Source organism: Fragaria vesca, linkage group LG7 (genome assembly GCF_000184155.1).
Source record: "Fragaria vesca subsp. vesca linkage group LG7, FraVesHawaii_1.0, whole genome shotgun sequence".
Classification (NCBI taxonomy): Eukaryota; Viridiplantae; Streptophyta; class Magnoliopsida; order Rosales; family Rosaceae; genus Fragaria; species Fragaria vesca.
The window spans coordinates 8245345-8259023 of record NC_020497.1 but is presented as its reverse complement, the minus strand read 5'-3'; the positions used below and the strand labels follow the sequence as shown (position 1 = coordinate 8259023).

The window sequence follows — 13679 nt, the reverse complement described above, 5'->3', positions numbered from 1 at the left end:
TCGTCGTCGTCGTCGTCGTCGTCGTCGTCTCTCTCTCTCTCTCTCTCTCTCTCTCTCTCTCTCTCTCTCTCTCTCTCTCTCTCTCTCTCTCTCTCTAAGTTAGCAGCCAACCATGAATCCCATGCACCCTTATCCAGTGGCGGTCTAAGGTTAGGCGAGTCTTTTGATCGCGTTAATGCCGTTTGACTTTGCTGCCGGATGAAGGATACGTCGGCAACCCATTGCTTTGAGAGGTAATTGGTCAAAGGTTCTAAACAGCTTTTGATCATCGTGGTTTTTCAGATCAGGTTGGAGGTATGACATCATGAAAACCGGCTTGAGGAATAAATCTGATTCCATCTTCCCGAACGGCGGTGACGGCGTAAAATCTCCATTTTTGTTTTTCAAGGGCGGAGTTTTGGTATGGAGGAGGTGTAGCTGGACCCTGTGTTCGTGGCGAAGATGGAGGTTTTCTTCCCGTGGTGTGTTTGCGGCTGCGGGACTCGGCAGCAGCATTTCACAACGGGAACGATAGTCGGCTTTTCTTTCATGTCTTGCTTGCAACTAGGAAGGAAAGCTGGGTTAGGTCAACTATTTTGGGTTTGGGTTTAGATTTAGTTCTATTTTGGGCTTTAGGCTGCTATTTTTATTTTTCTAGTTTTTCTATTACAATAAGTTCATTTCATTAGGATTTTAAGCACATTGTATGCCTCATGCGCCTCTCAGCATGTGTGTCTATTTTCGCTATCTCTACGTTTTTAATTTTACAATGAGTATGTCTATTTCTATGTATCATTAGTGAGTACTACCATTTAACTTCTTGACTGCTTTCAATTGCAGCGTGACAAAATTGTCTTTAGTTCACCTAAAAAAAATAAAACAGAGAGAGGCCAATAGACAAGTCTCACGTAAATTTAAAGAACATGTAACCCAAACCTTCTTCAATCGGAGAACATCTTCAGCTTCAAATTCAATAAAAAAAACTAGTCGAACATAAATGAAGTGAGAACCACATAGAGATCGAAGAAACATGCACTCTTTGTTCGTAGAATTTGTAAAATAATATCGATTGATCCGCAGACGTGGATGAAGTATAGTAATTTGTTCCAACCCGAGACAAACAATTCAAACTCTTGTAGCGTCACCCCGGGTGAAGTAACGAGCAGAACTGGTTTTGATTCGAGCACAAAGGAGCCGCACAGAGCATATATACATGTTCTGGCAGGTGGGAAGAATCCGAAAAGGATAGAAGCCATACCAGAAGCATGGGGAACAAACGGAAAAGAAACGCTGGTAATTTAGGCCTCCCTCAATCCTAAGATCCAGATCCAACTCCAGATCCGGCATGAGAGGGGAGGAGGGAGAGATAAGTTGTGTAGAGGGAAGGTAGAGAGGAAAGTTAAGAGAGATATTGGTGTCAACCACAGAAAGGGGGCTTTGATTTATTAGGTCTTCAGCTAGGATTGCAAACATATCAATTATTAAACTTAAGCAGAACTCGGTTTAACAAGTACTTTGACAATCCCCAACAAGTTAGTAGATTACATCTTAACAATAATATGATGAACATCTTTATTGGCAAACTGCCCAGAGCCAATTTACCAAGTAAATTGCTCTTTCATACAACCTGACTTCCAAATCAAGGCATGGAGTTTAAAGCTCACACATCAAACCACATCTTAAGTCGTAAAACAATCCATACACAAACCTATCTTGTGAAGTTCCAAATAATTCTCTGCTTTCTGCATGTAAACATTCACTATCTCTAATTATCTTCCAAAGCCTAAAACACAACCATTACAAACAATTGCAGCATATAGCCAAATGTCGAAAGACCCCGGAACACCAACTGCAATGCTCACATTCATAAATACACTAATGAAGAACTAAATTCAGTAGTTAAAAGGATCTGCATTTCTTTGGTGTTGAATGTCAAAATGGTGGTACAACATCAATATTCCACTTCACCATTACTGTTACCTGGGGTTAGAGCATCTAATTAGCTTTAAAATGGGAGAAATATGTTGCACACACAAAAATGAAATTAGAAAAAAGAAGATGCTAATTACACTTTTCACGATCACACCAAATTAACTTGCTCAATCAAGTAAATCCAATCGTAATGAATGACTAGCAAATCAAAAGATCAAGATAACAATTTGGTGATGTGGCCTGTTGGTTAGTTAGCCTAATTAACACCGTAGAGGTTATGGGCAAATCTCACGTTACGTACTTACATGGCAGAACAAGTAACTAAACAAGTTGGGAAGCATCAATGCATGAAGATTTCGCTGTCTGTTGAGCACCAGCTTGTTGTATCAGCTGAGAGTAAATATATTCATCAACCCGCTGCTTTGCCAATACCACCTGGTAAGCAAACAAAATCTTGAGAAAATAAGAACCTTAATGTCCAGAAGATTCATATATAATAAAATGAAGTAAAGTACAATATGCTTGTTTCAAGAAAATGCAATATGAGATTTTAAAGATACCAAATGCATGTCAATTTTCAGAAATAGCAATGTAGTTCCAGTATATTTCAAAATAATGTTCAACTTCCAAGTTCCATTGATATGTGTAAGGTTACTGGATAAAACTAAATTTATTATACATCTATTCATATACTCAAGTACACCAATCAACTAAGAATCAAACTACAATTCAAGGACTCTCATCTTAACAACTCCGACAGACTACCTATTCATGTTCCTTAGCAATTTAGGGACGATGTTGAGAAAACGACGCTCCAACGAACTTACACATGACTATTACAACAGACTATTTTTGGGCCCTTACATTTAGTGGGAAGAGTGCTTCCCTATTCTATTTTATAAATTCAAAGTTCCATTTTGTAATTTAACTTTCTCATGTATATTCAATCTCTTAAAATATTCCCTACTTGCTAGAATAGAGAGCATGAGTTGTGCAGTCACTTTATAACTGGGCTACCTAGAGTAGTATTTAGTTAAGTTCCGCAAACTTACACCAAAACATAAAGTGCATCAATTGAGATGCCCATGGACAGTTGCAATTCAAAAAGTAACTATGTACTGAAATTGTCTTAAATCTAGCCTTGAATGTCTATATACCTAGCAATTGTGCGTGTGTGTGTTTTTCTTTTAAAAAAAAATAACTTAAACGAAAACAAAAATGTAGACATACCTGCTGGGAATTACCACAAAACTGAATTTGCCTATGCTTTTCTTCACCTTTCCCACCATAAACCTACAAAACATAAACCCACACTATTTGGAATAATAACCATACAGGCAAACATTCACTGGAAAACTAAAAGATTGAGCGGTACATATGCGAATTATGTCATATAGTTGTGGTAAGATCTTAAAAGGACACGTTAAACCGCAGACTACGATTAGCAAAGCTTAAAGAATAAGGCCACCTTGATCATTGCGCCAGTCTCATTTCTAATCCTTGAAATGTTGGAGCCGCATCTGCCGATCAGCCCACCAACCATTGTTTCAGATATCATCATCTCGACAGTAATATATTCAGCTGCAAAATTGGTTGTCCTAAAGATAAGATAAAATTAAAACTTGATAGAGCCGCATAATGTGGCATTCATAATGTTAGGTTTTTATTATATGGATAAGACTAAATAACCTGAAGTTGGGTCTATGTAGGGTTGAACTTGAGGTGGCCAAATTGCTGTATAGTTATAGGCGGGGCTGAGAGAAATCACTTGCTTAGGCGGGTTTTCTCTAAGAAGAGAGGAAAAACAAAACTGAGTATCTTGCCAAAACTGACAAGAGATGTAAACACAATCAAGAAAAGTTTGGACACTACGTAAAAAAAAATTCAGTGTAAACCTTATATGACAACCGATCTCCTCCAAACCTTTCTGAACAGCAGGGACATCACCTGATATCTGAATATGAAAAGAATGTCAAGTATCAGCAATTCTAATATCTAACACCGTATTTGATACAGAACCCATCTACAGGTTTTGCAAGATATAACAAGCCAAGTCATTAATAGTACCAACAGTCTGAAATAACATCGAGGACATATAGCCATCACCATTCTAGTTTCAAGATACTAACTGACCTGTACCACTCTATCAGATTCATGAGCAGATGCACACAGAGGCAACTGACTCGGAGCAAGGACTGTGATTGTGGCCCCAGAAGAGTTCCTCAATTTCTCAATATTCTGACCAGACATCCCAATTAAAGAACCTGCTTGGGAGCCGGCAATCAAAAGTCTTATCGCATTCGCAGCCACATGTCCTGCACCCACTTTTGCCGCCTCACTACCATTCTCACCATCCTGTCCACAACATCCATTCAAGAATCGGTCATCTCGTCTCCATATACAATCATTTACCACAACTTTGGAAACAAATGCACCCCATATTCTAGCACTTCATACCTTTTGTAATACAAAATCATTCAGCTATCGATACGAAATGCTGTGATAATCCGATTCAAGTTCAATACTCAAAACAACATAGAAATCAAAACAGAAATAGCTCATCACCTTTAGAATCAAGCCAGCTATTTGCTGCAGGGCATTTTCAGCATCAGTTGTTTCGTCATCACTACCCTTCGAGCTTATTATAATCACACGCTCCTCATTTCTCTGCAAAAAAAATAGTTTGATCAGAAAAACAGAATGGTTTGAATTGAAATAAGAAAGCTGTGAATGAAAGAAAGAGATGTACATACAGCGACGGCGTCGGCGATTTTGATGGAGGCCCTGGAGGCTTCACGAATCTTCTGTATGCGGCAGCCTTCTTTGCCGATGACCTTGCCGATCTGTCTGGACGGGACCACGACTCGGAAGATGACGTCATGGCATTGGGACTTGCACCGGCGCGTTGGGGCGGATTCTGGGGAGAAATCGAGGTCGCGGCGGCGCTTCGTGGCGGGCAGGCGGGCGGGTTCGGAGGCGGGTTGCGCCATTTAAGTTCTCCGTTCAGTTATTATTCTTGTACATTTAACTCATTAGTTTGTCATAAAACCCAAAAATTTATGAGAAAAAAAAAAGCAAGCCCCCTAAATCATGTCCCTCCCCAAAACCCTGTTGAACCTCCTCTCCCACCACTTCTCCACTGCCGCCACAACCGCCAAAAGGCTCCCAAAAGTCCCCAATGTCCCCACCAAGTACAAGTCCGAAGCTCTCAACCAAGCCCAGAAGGTCCTCACCGACTACCTCCACACCACCCGGTCCCTCCCCTACACCTACGCCGAGCACATCAGCAACCACTCCCTCTTCTCCCTCTCCAATCTCGTCAAGAACATCCCCTACTCCGCCCCCAACTTCTCCAGAAGCTTCCAGCGCTTCCTCAGGTACCACCCCATTAACGAATTCGAGTTTTTCTTCGAAAGCATTGGCATTCACCACACCCAGCTCTCTCATTTCTTACCCACCAACAAGTTCTTCCTCTCGGAGGACCAGACTGTTCTGGAAGCCGCTTGTGTGCTCAGTGCGTTCGGGTTTCCGTGGAACATGTTGGGGAAGTTGTATAGGGAGGAGCATTGTATATTTAGGGAGAGTTGTAACGAGTTGAAAGGTAGGCTTAGTGGGTTTAAGGAGTGTGGGTGGAGTAATCTTTCGGTTGTGGGGATGTGCTTGGCTTTCCCAATGTTGTTGCGTGTCGATGGGGAGTTTAGTGGTGAGGTTGTGGGGTTGTTGGATGATTTGAAGAGGGTTTTTGTGGAGTTTGACATTGCGAATAGTGTTGAGGGAAATGTGGATACTTGGTATGGGGTTTGTAGGATGGTGAGGGTGTTTTATGATTTGGGTGTCGAAAAGGGGAAGGTGGGAGAGTTGTTGGGTAGGAAGAAAGATGTTTTTCTTCAGCACTCAGAAGAAGTGTTGGTTGAGAAAGTAAATTATTTTTGTAGATTAGGTGTTAGGAAGGAGGATGTAGGTTTGTTGATTCTTCAAAGACCGGAAGTTTTGAGTCTTGAACTGGAAAAGCCGGTGATATCGACTATGGGGTTGTTGAGACATTTAGGATTGGATGAGAATGAGTTGAAGGAAGTCAGTCGGAAATATTCGTATGTGATGGGGAGAAATAGAATGGTTAATGTACCTCATTTGATGAGGGCTTTGGATCTTCATGTGTGGTTCTTCACTAGGATTAAGGATGAACATCAATTGCTAGGTAGTTATGTACTTAGTGATTCTGATGAAGATGACGTGAAGAAAGAATTTAGTAGTGGATTCGAGCAGTTGCAATCTTGTAGAACTCCTGTTCATGCAATGAAGAAATTGGATTTCATGCATAGCATTGGGTTTGGAGAGAACCCTTTGACTCTAAAGGTCTTGACCCGCATACATGGAAGAAGCTGTGAGTTACAAAAGCGGTTTGATATCCTTCTTAATGCAGGGCTTGAATTTTCACAGCTGTGTTTGATTATAAGCACAACACCGAAAATCCTGAATCAGAACCCAGAATATCTTGAAGCGAAAATAATCTTTCTTTGCGGTGAAATGAAGTCCTCATTAAAGTACTTTAATGTTTTTCCAGCATTTTTGTGTTTTGATTTGGAGAACCGGATTAAGCCAAGATACAGATTTTATGCATGGCTTCAAGAGAAAGGTTTGCACCCTGAAGGTTATTCCTTTGCAACCATGATTGCTACCAGTGAAAAGAGATTTGTAGCACAGGCTTTTACAATCCACCCAGCTGCTCCAAAACATTGGTTTGAGTGTTTCCTGATATAGAATTCTTATTGGGCCTTGCTTGAAGACATTGCTTGTTGTAAAGATAACCTATGTATAACATGATTCCTACCTTTGGATTTGGAATTCCAGAGTGGTAATGATGGTGATATCATCAGGATACTGTGAAGAGTTTAACCTACTGTTGTTGGCCCATTGTCAGAGTCTCACAGACTTGTAGTTTTCATGTGATCTTCATGTTCCAAGTTCTCAGCACAGTGGTCATGGTTGGTTTTGTTATTATCATAATACTTCAATGCTTTATAAAGCAAGTGAACCGATATTGACCAACATCATTGAAAGTAAGTTCGAGTTTGAGCTTTATATACAAGTTATTATAGCAAAATGATTTCTGATACTGGCCTTTCTATCTACAAATCATCTCTCTTTTGTGTACATATGTATATCATGGTTTGTTTATCAAGAACAATGGTGTGCAGCCTCGATTTACTTCTTTCCCTCAAGTCATTGAGGTAGGTTCATTTAGTGTGACACTTGAAAGTGATAATGTTGTATGATATTGTAGTGAAGTATCATTGTTCTGTGGATATATGACTCCATTGTTGTATTACTGCTGACCAGTGACTAGTTTTTGGTTATGGTTAGAAATTGGTTTTTATTCTTTGCTTTGCTGATCAGGTAATGTATCTCTTTATTATTTATAGATGTGGAATCAGTATGTATATAGCATTCTACTATGTGGAGATCTGTGAGTTTATCACTTCATGGACCTAAAGGTTATGTTTTATTCTTTTCTCTTGGTTATCTGCAGAATTTATGCTGCAATTTTTGAAATTAAGGTTCTGCTGCTGTTCTTCATTTCACTGCTGTGTTAGATCAGTGAATTGCAGTTGTCTAATGTGATAGCTTCTGTTGTTTGGATCTGCGTTTGCTTTTAGCTTGGTTCTTTTCTGAAGGTTTAGTTTTTGGTAGTTATAAAAATGGGTGCTTTGTGTTTGACACTCTGCACATTTGTACTGTATTTTAGTTATTGGGTGTTTTAAGTTTTGTGTAATTCATTTTGGCTGATGGAATATGAGCATGAACCTGATGAAAACTTGGTTCATGTTCTAACTCTGCTTTACCAAAATTTTGATGCAGGTTGCCTCAACTCCAATGCCTCATGTGTACCAGAAACAAGATAGTAGGCTCTCATGTTAAAGTTCAAAGCAAGAACAGGTATTTCTGAGTCATTCTTTTGTCTGGCTTCACTCTTTCAATATGCATATAGTTGTCAATCATGTGCATTGATTGTGGAGCCACCCAATTTTTCATACCAATATCTGTAATTAACTATAATCATTGGCTATTTGTTGTGATTACTCAAATTATTAAAATAAATAGAATAAAAAGAAATTTATTTTATTTGTTGGATTTATATATATGAAGATATCAGGGTCTTAGACTAGTCTATAAATAACCTTTTTTCTTCGACTTTGTTTTTTCTAGGTCAGTTCTTTAAACCCAATTATTCCATACTGGTAGCTTATGAGTAGAAGTAGCTAGAAAAAAGATATGCATAGTAGTTGCATAGGTACGAATTTGGTATTGTAGAGCTCTGTTTTTTAAATTTGTAGTGTGCAATGAGTATATCCAGTACTTTACATCATTGTAGCTTTGGGATCATTATTATGATATGTGACCATGATTTGATGATATGTGACCCTCTTTGACTCAGCTGCTTCTGGAGTCAAATATAGATGTCAAGGACCCTCAAGGCTCAAGTCATCTGTTCACACAATCACACATTGGCACTTTATATCTTTGTCAACATGTTAGGTTGAGCTAAGCATGGAAGAAATGGAAACCTGATGCAGATGGAAATACTGCTCTTCCTTGGATCCTTAGATTGTCCAGATTGATATATCCTCAACAGGTGCAAATCAAATCTCCCTCTTTCTATCTGACACACATATAGTGATGCATGCGTTTAATTACCTTACTATCTTTGTGTTCTCTCATTCCCAGAGTTTTATTGCTTCTTCTTGATCATGGTGCCCGAGGGGTTAACACCATTTCATATTGCTACTGGTATTATGAAAGAGAGAGAAGGTAATTTGTTGCAGTGTATTATGGTAAATTTTAACTCATAGTTACAGACTTGAACATGGATTGGAACTCTTCTGCTATTGAGTTGTTGTCTTGAAACTCATGTTTTTTATATAATTGTGTTCAAATTTTGGGTATGACAGAGGAGATGGAGTACAGCTGTACAAGGGTTGAGTAGTTTGACAGGTTTTCTGCGTTTTATTTTAACTGATGTCAAAAGAGGGTAATGGGTTTTTTGCAAGGTAGTATCTGAATTGAATTCTTTTCAATCTTTGAGCCTGATTGCGTTCATTAAGGATTTATATTTTATTATGAGTTGTTCATGATTGATGGACATATGCAATGACATGCGCATTGCTTTTAAACGAATTAAAATGTTAAATTTAGACTTAGTATTTGCTTGATTTGGTTTCTTGGTTATTTGGGATATGTAGGGCTGTAGTTGGGGATGCTCTAATTGCCGTGTTTGGTTTCTTTGTGGTTAACTGGTAAATTTTCAAAATATAGAATCAAGTTTTCGTAGTGTAGTTGCTTAGCAAGTTAGAATGGAGACAAAAGCCAATGTTGCACATTTTGTGGTCTAAGAATTTGGAATGTGTTTGCTTGTTTATTGTGTGCTATTGTATGTCGTTGATGATAGTTATTCCAGGGCTCATGTATTGTCTGAATTTTTCATGTGCGCAAACAGAAAGATCCCAAAACCAATGAGCTTGAAGGTTTAACGTATGATTTTAATCTGTGCAAAAATTTGACTACATGGGAACTGGTGAGTACTGTGTTTATGTCTGTTGATGCATGCATTGTTCTTAGAGATGTGTACAAGACTTAATCACTGATATCTGTCATGACTGTCATCATATGAAACATCGAAGCATGCATGAAAAAATGTATATATTTCATCTGGTCTGATTCCTCTTTTACCTAAATTTTATTTTAAGGGTTTATAATTTTTGTCGTCTGTTCATTTAATAAAATAAAAATAAAAACACAATAATTTGGAACCTACGATTATTACAAGTATATCACTATTCTGTTTGTGTCTGTGAATGCAGTCCAATGGAGATTCAAGGTTGCATGATCGACCTCACCACTAAATTCAAATCAAGAATGTAATGATTTTATAGTTGACGGAATGTGGCCTTTGTTTATGGATAAATATGGGCAACTGATTGCGCTAAACTTCCAGTATAATGTAGCCACCTGCCTATTAGCATATGTGCAGATATAAAGGTACAATATCAACTAGACTTGCATTATAGCTACATATATTTTATAATTGGCAGAGAAAGGAAATGATGATCAAAATGTGATTAGACTTGCATTATGGATACATATACTTTATGATGGGCACAGAGAAGTAAAGAACTGAGCAAATGTCATTGGACTTGCATATTGCTATAAACTATAAAGTATACTTTTCAATACAGGTGAACATATACAGGTTAACTAGGCTTGCATTATGTATAGATGTATAGATTAGTTAAACTTAACTAACATATATCACTCTAAAAGTCCAATTGTTTTGTATACATGTGTAGATAAAAGCACCATATTGATTCAGCATTTTGTCTTGCTCTTGCAGATAGTTGAGAAGTTGGTAAGAAAATTCCACATTAATAAGTAGCTTGGGGCTCTCCAAAGGAACTCATAATTTGTGAAAGCTTAGTGCTTAAAAACAATTTATTTTGTCCTAATTTGAGTTACATATTGTTTAACGGTTGACATATCAATTATGATTCTTCTATTTCTTCAAGCAATGAGCTGAACATGATACCACAGTTCTGGCTTTTCCTTCTTTTGATTTCTTAGAATGGAATATTTTCAGTAACCATATATTTAAGTTGTACTTATTTCAATATGTAGAACACAAATTTTGTTGACAACAAATCTCGTAGGCCGTAGCAACACAATCCCGTAGCAAGGCATGAGTATCGTTTATAGTCTTTGGACATTCTTTGACATTCCACTTGAACAGTAGGAACTAGGACTATAACTGTAGGTTTTTTTTTTTGGATAATCTAGCAATTTTGCAATGCTGATTTAGTGGAGGATGTTGGGGCTGATTAAGAAAAGAGATATGTTAGTTCCTTAATTTTTCCTATCGTGACAACCCTAGTATCCAATTTTTTTGGAACATACTCTTATATGGAATTACAGATGACTGTACTAGATCAAAATAAACGCTCATTTTTAGGGCAACCAGAAGATCAAACCAGTGAGCACTGAGCACAGCTTTAATCAAACCTATAGAGCTTTTTATCTTGGCTTTTAACTATGAAGCTTTGAATTTGACACTCAAAAATTGTCTCGGTTCCCACTCCTGTTAGGATTTTATTAATCTTTATATTTCGTATGTTGGATAGGTTGGAGAAACCAACTCCGACGTGGATTATATATTCCTATTCGGGTAAGAATTTCTTTTGCAAACCGGAGTCTGAGTCTACACCAACCAAACCCAATGGTTTCTATATATATGAAGCCTCAGATGAGGCTATAGACCATAAACTATTCTCTCATCAGTCCACTGAAATCTTGCGAAAGAAAAATGAACTCAATGGAACCGAACCAGGCGAAACTCAGCCTACTGTACTCCCCAGAAGCCTCTCAGTCTCAGAGAACACTGAATCCTAACGTGACTGGCACGTCTGTTGTGGCTCTCAAATACAAAGATGGAGTTTTGATGGCTGCAGATATGGGGGGTTCCTATGGATCCACCCTCCGATACAAGAGCATCGAACGAATGAAGCCTATCGGAAAGCATTCTCTCATCGGTGCAAGTGGAGAAATAAGTGATTTCCAGGAGGTGCTACGTTATCTTGATGAGCTCACCTTGCAGGACAGCATGTGTGATGATGGAAACTCTTTGGGACCTAAAGAGATCCACAACTACTTGAGCTGTGTGATGTACAACAGGCGTAACAAGTTTAATCCGCTGTGGAACTCGTTTGTCCTTGCTGGAGTGAAGAAGAAACCTGGAGTTGATAAGAGTGAGACATACCTTGGACTGGTGAATATGATAGGTGTGAACTTTGAGGATGATCATGTCGCTACTGGATTCGGAAACCACCTTGCACGGCCTATTCTTCGTGATGAATGGCGCGAGGACTTGAGTTTCGAAGAGGGTGTCAGGCTTCTGGAGAAATGTATGCGTGTGCTTTTGTATCGTGATAGGTCTGCTGTAAACAAGCTTCAGATAGCTAACATCACCGAAAAAGGTGTAACAATCTCTCAGCCTTACTCCTTGAAGACTTTCTGGGGGTTCTCTGCTTTCCAAAATCCAACAGCAGGTGCTCAAGGATCATGATAACTGATAGTAACCGGTCTAGTTTGAATAGGTTTTTTATATTCCTTCTTAGAATTATATTTACCTCACTGTATTCTTGCCAATACCGACAAGATGAACGAAGATTATAGAAGTTTACTGTGGTGATTAGAAAACAACTCCAACAGCCCAGTTAAAATATTTACATGTATGTTTTCATGTTGGATGGAATTCTCTTTAATATAAGAACACATTTTCTAGCTATTTGACTTTCTGGCTTTTGTAAAATCATCTCAGCAAATCAGCAATACATTTATCTTTAAAACTTAATTGAACATAAATAAAGGTAAATAAATTCCATTTATTTGGGTAATAACAGAGCTACCGTCCCCAATACACAAACTACATTGTGAATCCTGGAAAATCAAATTAATTAACCATCCAATACATTGTGTGAATCAAAGAATATGACCTGAAAATCAAATTAATTAATCATCAACGTACCCTAGCTAGCCAAATCGTGGCCTATGTGTGATGTATGTAAATTGGGAAATTAAATTCTAGTTTCACACTGTAGTTGAAAACAACTCTTAACAATTAATTTGCAGAGACTGTTATATTATTGAATATAATGTTTCTGTTATCTAATAATGTTTTTCGGTTGTCTGTGTACTCATATGTATCCCATACGCCATTTATAACTAACTAGGCGAAAGTTACAATTTACTTGTCTGTATACAGACAACGAATTTACAGACCACATTTGTTCTACATATTTACAAATCATGGAGCCGATATATCATCATAGGTTGAGTAATTACCCTTAATAGAACTAAATAACCTAAGTTATGACTCAATTTACCTTATTGACAACAAATTTGTGGTCATTTTAGTAAATGTGGCCGGGTATCACATACAATTGGGTACCTAAGAAAATTCCTACTGTTTTATTACATTCATTGTGATGAGGATGAATACTTTAATAGGCATATAATACAAAACTACCATTTACAAATACAAATGATAAAAAAAATCTTTAATTGTTCCACATGATAAAAAAGTAAGATCCAAAACATATTAGATGATAAAATGGTTACCTCTAAAATTATTAAATGATATGACAGTGCATCTGAGATTTTTTTATTGACGCTTATACCCTTCTGTCTTCTCGTCTCTCTACGATCGGTGAGCGTCTCGAGGATCTGAAAACCCGACCCCCAAAAGCGCGACTGAGACGCGCCCTTTCTCACGGCGTCGTACCAGTGGACATAGCTTCCTCTCAACATCGCAGTCATGTCTGTGGCTTTGGGCGTGACGAGCTCCAGTGAAAGAGAATCGAAGCTCGAATGTTTCTCGGCATCTCCAGAAAATTTTTTGACTCCGGCCACGGCTGCAATCGAGACCGATGGTGGTAGCTGCATCTTGACGAGGTAAACAAGCCTGTTGTAGTTTTGCTTCACCTCCTTATTGAACTTGAGTTTGGTTGAGTTTTGAAGATCTGAGATTATGGATTTGGATTATGTTATTGACCGATGGCGGTAGCTTCATCTTGAAAGGGGATGCTGTCATCACACTGCAGTGTGCTTATGGCGCGGCGAAGAACTCCATTAAGGCCTATTTTGAGCGAGCTGGCGAGTATGTTATTGAAGTTCCATTTCAATTTCCAGTGAATTCCAGTGAAGAAATAGTAAATGAATTT

The 13679-nt window shown here is 38.2% G+C and overlaps 3 protein-coding genes across 3 annotated transcripts; 2 read left to right on the top strand and 1 right to left on the bottom strand.

The window, feature by feature from the left end:
- Positions 1-1637: 1637 nt before the first annotated feature.
- Positions 1638-4931, bottom strand: LOC101294596 (KH domain-containing protein At4g18375-like). Its single transcript, XM_004306952.1, has 9 exons — positions 4665-4931; positions 4477-4578; positions 4045-4266; positions 3807-3865; positions 3601-3698; positions 3380-3492; positions 3142-3204; positions 2217-2346; positions 1638-1959 (listed from the first exon to the last, which is right to left on the bottom strand). The coding sequence occupies exons 1-8, from the start codon at positions 4899-4901 to the stop codon at positions 2233-2235; spliced, it is 1008 nt and encodes a 335-aa protein (XP_004307000.1). The 5' UTR covers positions 4902-4931; the 3' UTR covers positions 1638-1959; positions 2217-2232.
- A 70-nt stretch (positions 4932-5001) lies between these two features.
- Positions 5002-6672, top strand: LOC101295666. Its single transcript, XM_004308466.1, has one exon. It carries the CDS (start codon positions 5002-5004, stop codon positions 6670-6672), a length of 1671 nt encoding a protein of 556 aa, XP_004308514.1.
- A 4600-nt stretch (positions 6673-11272) lies between these two features.
- Positions 11273-12022, top strand: LOC101295379 (proteasome subunit beta type-4-like). The gene has a single exon (XM_004308465.1). The coding sequence runs from the start codon at positions 11273-11275 to the stop codon at positions 12020-12022; it is 750 nt and encodes a 249-aa protein (XP_004308513.1).
- The last annotated feature ends 1657 nt before the right edge of the window (positions 12023-13679 follow it).